The 14,158-nt window shown below is 43.9% G+C and overlaps 1 protein-coding gene across 4 annotated transcripts in view; it reads right to left on the bottom strand.

The window, feature by feature from the left end:
* The window catches only part of ARHGEF12 (Rho guanine nucleotide exchange factor 12), a 60,798-nt gene that overhangs the window by 1,968 nt on the left and 44,672 nt on the right, over window positions 1-14,158 (bottom strand). For all 4 annotated transcript variants that reach the window (XM_065738481.1, XM_065738482.1, XM_065738483.1 and 1 more), the window contains 15 exons: window positions 13,625-13,779; window positions 13,249-13,395; window positions 12,365-12,450; window positions 11,035-11,160; window positions 10,212-10,326; window positions 8,111-8,211; window positions 7,786-7,863; window positions 6,703-6,778; window positions 6,124-6,291; window positions 5,519-5,606; window positions 4,944-5,033; window positions 4,753-4,829; window positions 4,172-4,396; window positions 1,942-2,427; window positions 46-362 (listed from right to left, as the gene is read on the bottom strand). In XM_065738481.1, coding sequence (XP_065594553.1) covers window positions 46-362; window positions 1,942-2,427; window positions 4,172-4,396; window positions 4,753-4,829; window positions 4,944-5,033; window positions 5,519-5,606; window positions 6,124-6,291; window positions 6,703-6,778; window positions 7,786-7,863; window positions 8,111-8,211; window positions 10,212-10,326; window positions 11,035-11,160; window positions 12,365-12,450; window positions 13,249-13,395; window positions 13,625-13,779 — 2,335 coding nt within the window. The remainder of the gene's footprint in view (window positions 1-45; window positions 363-1,941; window positions 2,428-4,171; window positions 4,397-4,752; window positions 4,830-4,943; window positions 5,034-5,518; window positions 5,607-6,123; window positions 6,292-6,702; window positions 6,779-7,785; window positions 7,864-8,110; window positions 8,212-10,211; window positions 10,327-11,034; window positions 11,161-12,364; window positions 12,451-13,248; window positions 13,396-13,624; window positions 13,780-14,158) is intronic.

Genomic DNA, 14,158 nt, shown 5'->3' with positions numbered 1-14,158 from the left:
AAATCAAACCCGAAACCGTGGACAGTGCAAACAGAAATACTATACCTTTAACTTTTCAAGGTCGTTCTCTATCTTCTGAATGTACTGCATCATCTGCACGCGGGACTCTATAGACCAGAAGTGAGGACTTGCTACAACTGTGCAGGGCTCTTCCACTCCCCCCCAGCGGGAGACCATCATCTCCTCTGCAAATGGGGAGCTCCCTCCGTCCGACTGCGTGTCCCGTGGGGAAAGGGGCTGCTGCTGAGCAGAGTCCAAAGAGGTGCGTCCACCTGCAGCACCCTGGAGAACCAGAGATGACACCTCCTCATCCGTGGAGCTCTCCTGCACTGCTTCGTATCCATCGAGGATCAAATAATTTCCTGTTGAGAGAACAGCTTGTTACTCACACCTCGGTTCTGCTGTCACCAGGAAGCACTGAACTGTAGATGGTTTAAGCAGAATTTAAGGAAGACAAGTGGGGAGAGGCCCAACTCTTGGGACTGTGAACACAACACAGAACAGTGGCTGCATGAGACCAGATTAGCTTGGTTCTGAGCTGAGCTCTGCCAGTCTGGGGACCACAGCTGGAGAATGATGTGACCAAACTCATCACCTCCCCTCCTGCTTTCCCCAGCTCTCTGCTTCCAGTCTGAAAATCCTTCACACATACTCACGGCACCCACCAACCCAGACTGCTCCATTGCTGACCTGCACCTCCACTGAGCACACGTAGGTGGGTTAGCTTTAAAATGCAGCTTGCAGAAAGCATGTTAAAAGATAACACAATTATGGATACAAACACACTCACAAAGTGTATCTAGCAACGGAATTACATTAAGTAATTTCTCTGCAGCATTACAGCTTGCACATGAAAGCAGATCTGACTGAGATCAGGTCAATCTGATTTTGTTACAAAAGCAAACAGTGTGAGCAGTGACAAGTGATCAGATGCTTCACGTTGTTGGCTCACTTTTAATAACTTAAAGTGTTTCTGAAACTCAGGGAAAGACGAATGATTTCCAATGCATGCTTGGAAGGCAGCGTTTGGATGGTCACAAATTGGCTTACAAGAGAATCCAATTCTTAAATAAAAGCATATTCTCAGAGGAGAGATTTCAAGAACCTACTACCTGCTAGTGGCTCCTTGCACTGTAACATGCATAGGATAAGCTCGTGTGCTAAATTTAGTGCAGGGTCACCACTTCGGCTGATCAAAAATCACAGGACTATCCAAATGCAAAGTGTGCAAAGTCCCATGAAGGTGCTTACAGCTGCTGCCTCCGAGCTGCCTTTCTGCTGAGTTAACAGCTCCACAACCTTCTTGAAGGGTAGAAGAGAGACGTTTTGAGATGCTCAGGCAACTGCCAAATATAGCATATGTAATAATAACAGAAATAATAATAAGCTTTTAAGAGCTTCAGACCCGGGGCGAGGTCGCTGGAGACAATTGCAGTGCCAAGCTGAACTGTAAGTTTTCCTTCCAAAGCTCAATCAGGGGAAGCCAACTCAATCACTACAAAATAGCCCGAGCCATGGCTCTGTGTATGGACTAAAGCAATGCTTTGCCTGCAGGGAAAATATTTTTCCTACAGGTTCCAACCGTCAGCTGAGAGATAACACGGTCCAGTGGCAATAGCAATCAAGAGCTTGCATTGTGCCCAGGCCTCTGTAAATACAGTTTGTCACAGTGTATTAACCCCACAGGATTTTGGTTTCTTCTTTCATAAAATAGAAAATTCATTAGGTACGTGTTTGCTCAGCTCTTTTCTGGGCTAAAATGACTGTCAAGGACTAAAGAACTAACTTTAAATAAATGTCCTAAACTGCATCAGCAAACGAAGCTTCCCTAGGAAAACACACCGTGGCTTTCTTTAGTATTCCCTGTTTAAAACTGAACCCAGACCTCCAGTATTGAGCTGGGAGAGACTGCCATTTGATCAGGGAAGGAAGCAAGCTCACCTGAGATCCGTATTTGCACATCCTCCTCCTCCTTCCTTTCCATTAGCTCACTTTCAGATGGGTTTTCATCACTGTGAGCTTCTCGGGCATCAAAAAAATGCTCCCCACTCTCATCAGCACCCACCCCTTCCAGCTCTGCTCCAGAGACCTCCAGGTTCATACTCATGCGGTCCATCACTAAGTTACTGCTGGGTCTGGGGTCTCTCACCCCCAGCTGCATGGCATCCCCTGGAGCTGGAGATTCAGCTGAAGTCCGGAGGCCATAATTAGCCATGGGCTCGTTAGTTCCGCTTCTTGGAAGCATGGGGTCTGCTCCAGGCTGGTGAAATTTGTTATGGTCAGAGTGCTGAAGTCCAAGCTCACTTCTGCTCTCTGTTTGGGCCTCTTGGGAGACGGTCCTGAACCTGGGAAAGCGCTGCCGGTCTTCAAGGGTCCCCTTCTCAGCAAAGCCAAGCTGCTGGACCAACAGCTTCTTCAGCAAGTCCACTGCAAGCAGAGGCAACATTGGCAAAGATTTCCAGACCGTGTGCTCCACAGCAGAGACAGAACCAGAAATAAAGTGCTCTCTTTCAAAAAGAGAGGTCCCGGAGCAGCCAGACCTCTCAGTGCTCTCGGGAGGGGAGAGAGGGGTGAAAACAGAGAAGGTCTGAAGCACCGTACCAAGGCCTGATTCCACATTTCACCTTACAAGGAAGGGCAAACACATCAGTCCAAAGCACCACCTTGCTTGGGACAGAGAAATCATCTGCTGAAGCTGTCCAGCAACTGGGCTGGAGGGCAGGTGGGTGTCTGGGTGCTCCCCCCCCCTCCAAATGAACCAGAATACAAAGGCAGTAACAGTGGGACCCCGACTTGGAAGTGGCACGCTCAGCATGTTCCACTAGATGTTGAAATGACAGATCCAAAATTTTCCCTGCAATTTCATGTAAATTTATTCTTATCTGAACTTCAACCCACATCCCTTTAGCTCTCAAATTATCCCAACCAAACACTTCATATTAAGGACGCATTGTTCCATGCACAAATACCACACTGCCAAGAGCACAAGTGCACCGTTCCTTCTTGCCACGTAATGCTCACACAACGCCCAAGAAAATCCATGGGCACACACAATGCAGCAGTCCCTCAGCTAAGGGGAAGGCCCTTGTCAAAACACGAGACCCACAGCTGCTGTTAGGGGCTGCCCCACTGCATCTGCACGGCCAAGAGATGCTGGGTCACTAATACCACCTGTACACAGCCCACAGGCTGAGATCCTCTTATCGTTGGCCTCTGAAAATGAGCACTAAGAACATCTGTACAGCACTGACAACTGGAAAGGGTTCTGAATCCTAGAAAATGGATCAGAAGCTCCGAGGTAAAACGTTAGATCGCAGAGGACTGTAATTACTTGGAGAGAGGAGAGAGAGAAAAGGGAACTGGGGCCAAGGATATGAATGCTCTGCATTCTAGTGACAGCAAATGACCCTCAGAGAAGCAGTACAGAGTATTCCCTTCAAGTGCAATTCAGGGACTTGGTGTCCATTTCCGAATTGCCAGGGAGAGATGCAAGGATTAATGATTTCATTCAAATTTTAGGAAGTTATATTTAGAAACGTGAGGAATTAGAATGCTGGGTCTGATCAAGTGGGTTGCACAGCCCTGCTTTCTTCCTCTGAAAAAAAGGTACAGTGCAGAACAGAGGGAGTGCTTCAAAACCCACAAACAATTCTGCAGAATTATCCGTTCATCAGCACAGACAAGTACCAATCTGATCACAGCCAGCTCCTGAGAAAACCTGAATCCAGACTTTGTAGAGCTCGTGTAAAACGTCCAACCTCATCAGCATGATTCTGCCAAAGAAAGATGCCTGCAACTCAACCAACCCCTCCTGTCCTGCACCCCTGTGAGTGGACGTCCGTAGGGTAACTAGAAATCTGCTGACTGGCAACGACTGCACAAAGCTCTGCAGTGTGATTCTGTCATCAAAGCACTTTGTGGGTGATAAGTAACAACTCATGATTACAGAAAAAAACAACAGCAAAGCAGTGAGATGCCCATGGCTGAAGGGACTGGTGCTATGCATTCAGAACTCAGAATTCCTTCGTGTCACATTCACTTTGATTTGCCATGCTGTCAGCTACAGCACAGAGAAAAATCTTATTTAATAGAAAGGGGCATTAAAATTATTTTAGCTCAGAAGGTCGATCTAACAAATCCCATCTCCAAAGCAACGCTCACAGGTACTTACAGTTCCTTAATGCATCCAATGCCCACTGCCCTCCTGATACTGAAGGTAAATTGGTGGCTGTGTGCTCGTAGCACGAGGGAGACTCCTTAAGTGCCAGGTCTGCCTGCTGCACTTTCTCAAACCGCCTTTCTGTCACAAGAAGACTTTCCACCTCGGATTTTTCAGACATGGTGGGTGAAGTCTGAGCATTCAGTATCAACGGGGAGTCTAGGCCCAAATCTTTGTCTAGAAAACAGAAAACACGCTTTCAGGTTGAACAACTGTGTCAAATTTGATGTTAAACTGCAGAAAATTCCACTTCTTGTAACCTCTGAAAATGCTAAGGAATAGTTCTTGAGCACAGCCTTGGTAAAAGGCTGTTCATTTCCAGGGAGAAAACCAATCTTTTTCTGTGATTTATAATGGGAACAGTAAGAGGTATGTTTCCAGGAGCTTCAGTATCATTTCTTTACATGACTTGTGGAGAAATTGTTTCACTCCACAAAAACATCAATGCTCCAGGACGCGAGGAGCGTGCCTTGGCACATCTGCACTCTGTGTATCCAATTTACCAACAGCCTTTACCCGGACTGCAGCACTACCTGGGCTCTGAATGCTGCTGGCAGGAATGTCATGCTGGTCTTTGAGCTTCTGCTGCTCCTCTTCTTCACGCTCTTCTCTGCAGGGAAGAAAGATACAGGTGACTAAAAGAACGTGTTGTTTGAGTGCTGCATGCCAATCACTGCTTTGGCTGACACAAGAAGCAGCCCTTCCTCCTCCAGCTGCTACTTACTCGCCAGGTCCCGACTGTGGTAAAGGAATCACTCTTCTGCTACTCTCCATTTTTACATTCCCTGCCATCTGAGCTATAAGGTCCTGCCATCTGCATAAAAACATCACATAAAAACATGCAAGATGTGAGGCATAACGGATACTGCTCTATTTAACACTTTTTAAATCCTGCTAATACAATTACTGCTTTTCTTATCAACAGAAACGTCTAATCCTGTTGTTTTTTTAAATCCTGTTACAGTCAGTGCCTTGGTAATACCTTGCAGCCACGAGTGAAGCAGCACAGCACAATGCTCACCTCACCAGGATGCTCCAGCAGAAGGAAATGAGTGACAGGACCTTAGCAGGAGCTGCTGAGTTGTATTTATGTATAAATATAAATGCAAGCATTACGTAACCTTCCACGCAGCACTGATTTGTTTAATACACGGCACACAGCAACAGTTTCTACATATCACACAAATGATCTCGGGTAGCTTGTGAACACCTGCACAGTTACTACACAGAAGCAGATACAAAAGCTCTCTCTCAGGTCCAACGAATGAAGCAGCAGATGGACCCAAACCAATTACTTACACGTTCTTTTCTGAAACGGTCTGTGCCACCAGTTCATAAATGTGAGCACCGTTTTCTGACATGGAGATGACGAAGAAAGCTTTGTTATCTGGAGCAACACAAAGAGGGAAGCATTTCATTGCCATGTCTTGTTGTGCAAAGCTTCCTGAAATTCCTAGGACTGGATACAACCCCCATCCAGAAGCAGTAAAAGAACAGATCATGAAATAATCCTACAGTGCTGTCATGTACAGATAGATCTTTTCCTGCCCAGGAAATCTGACTGTTAGTCCTGAAAGAAAAGAGCCATTTCTGCCCAAACTACTTTGGAACAGATTCCCCTCATAGTAATTATCATTTCTAGGGAACCTTTCATCTAATAAAACCAGACTACTTGAACACAGAAGTCTATTTATAACTCAAGCCATGCCTAAAAAGGTTATTACCAATGCAGAGAAGTTAAACAGCTCACGCAGTGCTACTGAGCAAGGTGTTGGACAACCAAGAATTAAGCCTACGCATTTTTCCATGTTCTACTCGGGAACACTCGACAAAAACACCTCTCCTCAACTGCTCTAACACTCATTTCTGTGTCCTCCTCTGCTCTTGCCATTGGTTACACTGACCTGTTGCCACCTGACGAACCAGAACAGTGTTCAGTTTGATGATAGGACTGAAGGTGTGCTTGCTGTCAGCTGTAGACGCCAAGATCTTACTGTGACACTTCAAGACCAGCTTATCATCTTGTTTCTGCAACAGCACCAGAATGTCCTCCAAAAGCAGAGTGTAGAGATCTGCACAGGGCATAGAAGAACCCAGAACGAGTTAAAGATTCATGGTTTTCTATCACACCCCTGCAGAAAGAAAAAGGCTGCATTTTTGATTACTCATGCAGAGGCACTAATCAGTGCTACGCCATTCTAGGCAAAGCTTGCAAATCTTCCTCATCAAAACTACAGCAGAGAGCTACAGATGGGATTGGATCATCTCACAACCGACTGCTGCGTCCCTGCATGGCCTTAATGACACTCCAGCACATTTCAGAATTGACAAGAATGATTTAATCAGCTTTGAGAAACACAGACACATCGTTATAGGTGGCAGTACGAATCATAATTGGAAACTGCTGAAATGCTTTCTCTCTCCCTCCCTCTCAGCAAGCACACACAAACTCAACTCCACATCAGCTGACAAGGAGGACTCACCAATGGTTTTGTCACGATTAACCTTCCAAGTCAGAGGTCCTTCGTGAAGCATTTTCCTCTTCGTGAGATCCAAGTTCTGTCAGCAGGAGAAAAAAGGAAAAAAAAGTAGCACTGTGAAATGTCTATGAAAGCAAGCGATGGTAAAGCATGGGAGCATCAGAAGGAAGGAGACCCACAGGTGCTTCAGTTTGAACAGCTAAACCCAGTGTGGAAAAAGAACCTCAGAGCAGAAACAAGGCATGCTTGTACACCAACGCCTTGTGACAGGTGTCTGCTGTTGCTTTTCCTCATTCACTGCTCTTTTGATGATGTTTGAGCTGGCTACATGGAGAATTTTCTCTCTAAGTCGAGTTCTTAAGGCATTAGAAAGCCATCTGATTTCCAGGGTTTTTTCAAATAGTCCATACAAAGTCTGCAGTTCCAGTATTACAACTGGTGAATGCCTCAGCTCTCTATTTGCAAGTCAAGTATGCCTACGAATGACATACTGATATAAAAAGCATTCCAGTGATCTGATGGACTTTATAATGTCAATGGATTCTTCAGTCATTTCAGTGCTTGTGACATTTAGATCTGCAGGCAAGTAGAAGTGACAATTTTCACAAGTCATTCCTTCCAAGTCTCAGTCTACAATCAATAACAGCAAGCTTTCATAACTGCCAGTAAGTTCTTCATTTCCTAACTAAATGCTTGTGGGTTTATTTGTGGAAGATTAGAGGATATAGCTTTATAGACAAGTCAGCACATAAAAATTTCTTTGAATACACACTGACTTTGGGGAATATATAGCAGTGATAAATAAACAACACAACCTGTAAGCAGGACTGGCATAGACAGTGGTCAAGGTATCAAAACATGAACACCCACTTGGTATCTCACTAAGCTTACAGGATCCACCAGCACTCCTATGTGCAGAACCACGTGGTTACATCCACGAGATCTTCAGGAAGACAGCAAAACTGAAGATTTATCTCCAAAGGCCGTTTGATTGTACAGCCAGAGATGTAATAGAAAGAGCCATAAATGGAGCAACGGTGTTGCAATCATGATGCACAGAGCAATTGCTTCAGTGCTGCCACTTACCCTGAACTCATCCATCATGGGATCCTCAGACTGCTTTAAGTAGGACAGGTCAAGACGGCGCTGATAATCTTCCAGATGCTGCAGAGAAGAAAAACCACTGAAAATGGCCACTTTGATTAACAGAACTCAGCAGAGTCAGACAGCAGGCAGCCACAAGTACTTCCCTGCGTTCCCAAACGCTTGGGATTCCTGCTCTCATGGGAATACTTGTGCCACAGAGCACCTTTAAGCACAATATACAATCACTTGTGCAGAGATCCCAGCCACATTACACAGCCTGCTTCCCTTCACCCTGACCCTGATGCTACCCCCATTCAGCTCCCACCTGCTTGTTCTCAGACTCCTTGACAGCCTGGTTCACGTGGTTAAGGACCTGTCGGCAGTGATCTGCTGCTTTCTTCACTTTCTCCTTCTCTTCAGGCAGCTCTGCAAGACAACAAGGAAATGCAATAACTCCCTCTGATAAAGGATGGAAAGGCCACAGATGTCATGCTGCTTGCTGACCACAAAAAAGCAACCTACTGCTACAGCAACAGCACGCAGCACTTCCCTTTCCAGACACTGTCTCTAGATCACACCCAGACAGACACAGGTGAGCCCCATCAGTTCTCACTAACACAATCCACATTACCTATGTAGTTAACTGGCAAATAAACAAGTTCATCAAGGATAATGGAGTGTCACAGGCTTCCTTAATTATGATTAGAGAGACTTATGTAGTGTATTTTTTTTTACCAGTGATGAAATTACACTGCAACAGTTATCAGCTAGTAAACGTGAAAAGGCATTTTGTGTTGTTAAGAATCCTTTTTGCCTGTTACACTGGAAGTGACTTCCAGTGCAGCACACAGCACCTGAGCTCAAACCCCTGCAAGAACATGACAACTTCCCATAGTGCTGTACAGATGTGACAGATGATGAAAGCTGCACCAGGATTCTGTTGGCCTCTGTTGTGTGGACAGTGTTTCTTTCCAAGTCCAAACTGCTTCAAATTCTTAGTTAATATTATATTAACAGCCTGCCAGTGTTTGAGATGAAGTTCATTTCATATCAGACTTTTGGGGGTGTAGGTGAGACAAATCCAAGCACTCATTTTTTCCCACCTACTGGGAATTGTGAACAAATTCCACAGAGGACTGATTAGAACACCATAACCCCTTGGTCAATAACGAGGAAAATTTGACCTTAAAAAAATCAATTTGTTCTGTGTTATCTGCTCTTTGCTCTCTGCTTAAGAAACATGCTGATCCTCATCAGCCTCAGCACTACATGAGTCTGGCTTAGATTCCATGATGCTTTCATTTCTTTCTTCCTTGCTCAGAACTGTGTCCTCCATCCATCCATGCTTGTTTAAATAACTGCATACCACGATGAGTTTTTATCAGATCCTCCATTCTTTGCATCTTTGTGTCAGCAATGGGTGACCAGGGATTTCTGCTATTGGAAGATCTTATTCTTTTTCTCCCCCTCAAGTGCATCTACATGGAAATTGGAATCCATTTAAATGCGTTTTCTCTTAATAGCCTGATTAGCTATCTTGGTGTGGTAAAGAAAAAGTGTGTTTTGTCAGAGCATATTTATTACTGAAAATCAATTCACTGAAACAAATGAAGTATCATCTCCAGTGATTGGATTCCTTCCAGTTATTTCCTTCAACACTGTAGAAAGGAGTTAAACACGTCTACAAAATTACAGAAAGAAGAAGCATGCCAATGACTACTCAAAAACAACAGCACAGAGGCAACGTGTCAGCTCCTCAAGTTTTAGTTTATCAGAGCATGAATAAGGAGGAGTTAAATGATGCTTGCTCTTCTTCCTCTGTTGTTTGTCTTCTGACTGCAATTCCAGCTACTCACATTGCTGTGTACTCACACACCATCGGGAGTGTGAGGGTACAGAGGAAACATTTTCTTCAGTTTAGTGGTCATAATTGAAAACAGGTAACAAATGGTAACGGTGCAAGAATTAAGAAGCAGACACTGGAGGCAGAAAGAAGACTGTCAGGAATTCCTATTTTTCTTCCTCCAAACCTATCAGCAAATCAAGCTGCTTTGTCAGTAATCTCATGAGCAGAGTGGCTTTATCTTCAAACCTTCAGCTTCCACCTCTTGAACTTTTCAAGACTACATTTAAGTGATTATATGTAACCCTATTCCAAACTAAATCCCCCTGCCCCTCTTATTTTTCATAAGAAGGAAAATGAGTTTGAGAAAAAAAAGACTGCATTTTTTTTTAATTGTACATATTTTGAAAGAATTTCTTTCACCTGTCCTCCTGCGAGGAAGGCAGCACTGAGATCACAATGAGAGCACTGACCAGCAGTAAAATTCAGCTGCCCTTCAATCTATGCACTGAAATCACATTTGCTTAGCAAACCTGCTGAGACACAAGCACCAACCACTGGCTACCCAGTGGAAATGCTCTACCTGTGTACTTTGCAATGTTATCCAGCAGAAGGGGGTACTTTGTCAACCTCTGCATCTCTGTTGGAATGATATCCTTCAGCTGCAGGCGGCGACACAGGGGATTACTCTCAGCATCCTAAAATTAAACAGCACAATAACTACATTTGTCATTTTTATTAAGGCTATAATTACCTGAACGTGTAACATCTATTCATCACATAAACGTCTATTGCTTCACTTTCTGGTAATTAAATACAAGACAAGAAATGCCAAGATCTATCACTCAGACAATACATCCCTTCTCGATTTGCAATTACGTATAGGAAGGGCTCACAAAGCAGTGGCTTCCTTCCCTCATTACTGCGCAGAGGCCTGGCACCATCTCCAATCAATCTCAGTCACTGCCAGACAGGGAAGATATCAGTTTAGCTCTTCATGCTATAGCAAAACTACAGTACATTTTTCAAAATAACATCAACCTTTGTATTACTGCAGTTCTTCCCAGCCGGTGGTAATGAAGATAATGTTCTCCTCTCCAAATGCCACAAGTATTCAAGTCCCTTTCCTGGTGGGCAGAATAGGTTTACAGTATCTGTCTTCTGACTTTAGTATGCATCAAAATTGCACTGCTATAAGCAGTGTTTCTCACAGAAGCACTCATCCTTGGGAGACAGCCACCCAAGTGAGATGTGAAGTGCTGCCTGGGGCAGCGTGTGCTTTCCCTCATCCCAGCAGGACACTGTATCACAATCTGAAGACACTGCGAAGTGCAATCTCATTAACTGCAACAACTCCAACTAAAACCCCTCGCCACTGACAGCTCAAAGCCCTGCAGAAAATTCACCTGCACAAAAGTCTGGAAACGAGAGTCCTTCTTCTGACGGGACTTTATGACCTCTAGAGCAAAGGGCTGGTTACTGCAGAACGTGGCAGTGGCATGTTTCAGCTTCTCCTCTGCTGCTCCACTGAACTGTGCCAGAAAGTCATGAAAGTCAAAATTAGACACACCCAAATTCAGCAGGAGGATTTGTCAACAGACATAAAGACATGTAGCACCACTGGTCTCAGAAGGGAAAGGGGAAAAAGGCAGGAAAGGAAGAAAGAAAGAAAGAAAGGGGAAAAAGGCAGGAAAGGAAGAAAGAAAGAAAGGGGAAAAAGGCAGGAAAGGAAGAAAGAAAGGGGAAAAAGGCAGGAAAGGAAGAAAGAAAGGGGAAAGAGCCACATGTGACAGACAGATACACTATCACTGCAACTCTTCCCATTCCTACTGCCCAATCCATGATGAAGCAAAGCAACTCCTGAAAATACTCACTCTGCAGAATGAGATTCTGGTTTGACTTTTGCATTTTAGCTACTTAGCCAGACCCTAGTCAGACACACGTAATGATCACATTTGTATGGTCTAGCTTGCTTTAGCTTGCTCAAAAACGAATGCACAAGCTATTTTTTGCTTTTCACAACACACAGGGGAGAACTGAACGAGGTTTTTCACTACCAGCCACATCTGATTTTCATTTTCTTCCCCTTTTTTCTGGGATACTAGACAAACGGCAGGATTACAGAAATATAAATCACAAGAGACTTCTGCACGAACATCTGAAAAGAATAAGCACATCAATCTTCAATCCCACATTAAGTAGGCTTGAAAATAAACAACAAAACAGGAGACTCCCAGGAGAGACTGAAAAAACCAAAGAGATTTTACATCGCTCCTGCTCCCCTCGTTTGGATCTCAAATCTGAAACAAAGGCTGCAACAGTGCTATAAATGCGAAGAGGCTCAGCTACGAAATTCTACGACTGGAAATCAGGATTTTAAAATATCTTCAACAGCACCAAAGGTGACCTGAGGCTTATTTCAATGCTATTGCACTAAATGGTGCTATTACATTTTCCAAAATCCTGCTGTCATTTTACATCTTCAGAACTATGTTCCTGTTTTACCAGAGCATCGAAAGAAATGCCCTCCTCTTTCCTCCTACCTCTTGTCAAATGAAAACCCTTTGAGTTGTCTCTGCTTTTCTCTAAACCTCTTCCCCTAAGCTCTGCGTTGGCTCCACAGAATTAACAGCTCTCAGACCTCCAGTTCCCATTAGCTGGGAATTACCTTCATTAACCTCTAACACTATTGGTCATTTTCTGAAATGTGTTTTCAAGAATAAAAATGGAATTTACCCAAGAAAGCAAGTCCTCTCCAATTTGGTCAATAACAGAAGTCTCATTCCTTTTCCGAACTGCTTTCATCTGATCATTCAATGCAACTTAGAAAAAAAGAAAGAAAAAAAAGAATTAATAGAGGTTACGTGCTTGGTTTTCCTTACTTTTCTTTCATACTTAGTTTTCCTTACCATTTCTTTTAAGCTAAAACCTCTTTTAAGAAGACTAAAGTTGCAGTAATTTCAATTGCATTAAAAAAGGCATCCTGCAACATAACTGATTTAGTAGAGTTAAGAAAATGTTCTAACCCTCCTTTGCACTTCCATCTCTCCTGTCTTTAAATGACCTCCAAGAACCCCTCCAGTCTCGTCGTTTCCAAGGCTCAGTATCACTGACCTTTTAAAAACCCAGGACTGATGCAGAACACGCTTCAAGCCACCTGCCTGAGAATTTACAACTGATTATCCAGTGACAGAGCCAAAAATTGTGATTCTGAGCAGTCCTTTCTCTAAACAATTAGAAACGGTGACCCTTCAAAGCATTACATCAATCCTCCCACGGTTTTTTTTTCCATATTTTCCTCATCCACAATCGTAACTGATGGAACATTACCCTACAAAGTCTATTCATCAAAGCACTGCTGTTTTCATCAAACATGAATGAGCACAAGAGGGTCTGTGTACACTGATACAAAAAAGCAAGCATGTGAATCACTGAGCACACGCGTTCTTCATCAAAACACCTCTGCAAATCAGAAATGGGAAAACTGTGTGTGAAGGGGAGGAGTGCTGTGCGAGGCTGAATCTTGTTTTCAGGGTCACCTGCGTCGATTTCTCTCGGGTATTTGCATCCTGAATTCCAACTCAGACTGCGAAGCCAAGAAGCACCTCAGCCACTCTTACCATGAAGGCCCAGGATATCCTCCAGGTTGGAAAAGATTTTCCGTTTGTCACTGGAGTTCAGGATCCCTTCCCGGGTGACACGCTGGTAGAAAACGTTATGCAGAACCTTCAGGGTGCGGACGTGAGCCCTCTCAGTGTAAAACAACTCTGAAGAGAGAGAGGAAGGCAGGATTGTAACCTGGTGCTGACTGGGCACCTCTCAGTAGCAAATACAAGTTTCACACACATGAACTCTGCAAACCCAAAGCAACACGCAGCACTGCACTGAACAGATGGGTGACAAAAGACCTCGTTTTAGATTTTAACAGCTCTAAAGCCCTGCAGGACAAGGTTTCAACTTTCCATTTGGTGAGATAGGAAAAATGATCCATCTCACCATTGATCACTTCTTGCCGTTTGATCTCGTAGGGTTTCAGCCCCATCAGCACTTCTCGGCTCACAAGCTGCTGCCAGTTGGGAGGGTCCATGTCCATGTCAAAGTCATACAGCTCATCCTCACTTTGTACATCTGCAAAACCAACGCTGTCCATCCTAACGAGAAAAAATATGTCACATAAGTCCCATTTTAGGCACGGATGCAAGGAAGAAAGGAGAGAAAAATCAAAGTATCCATAGCAGTTGTGAGGCATTACACAAGTATGCTCTCCAATAAACTGTTAGATGTCTGAAGCTACAAGAATGTTTTGCAATTCTGCCCTTTACAGAACAACTAAGGGTGAATATATTTTCTTGTAGTATTTTCATAAATCTTTTAGAGAAAAATAATTTGCTTAGGGTCAGACAGCAAGTCAGAGAAAGGGCAAGTTACTATTTCATTGCAGATACACAGCTAACATTTAAAAAGAAAACCTGAGAATATCAATTCCATCAATTCCAGTCTGCAGCTGTAACACTATTTCACTCGTAGAAC

Source organism: Cyrtonyx montezumae, unplaced genomic scaffold (assembly GCF_038088225.1).
Source record: "Cyrtonyx montezumae isolate F1298 unplaced genomic scaffold, pur_monq_1.0 scaffold_22, whole genome shotgun sequence".
Taxonomy (NCBI): domain Eukaryota; kingdom Metazoa; phylum Chordata; class Aves; order Galliformes; family Odontophoridae; genus Cyrtonyx; species Cyrtonyx montezumae.
The sequence above is the reverse complement of the archived record's forward strand: the minus strand, read 5'-3'. Positions and strand labels throughout refer to the sequence as shown.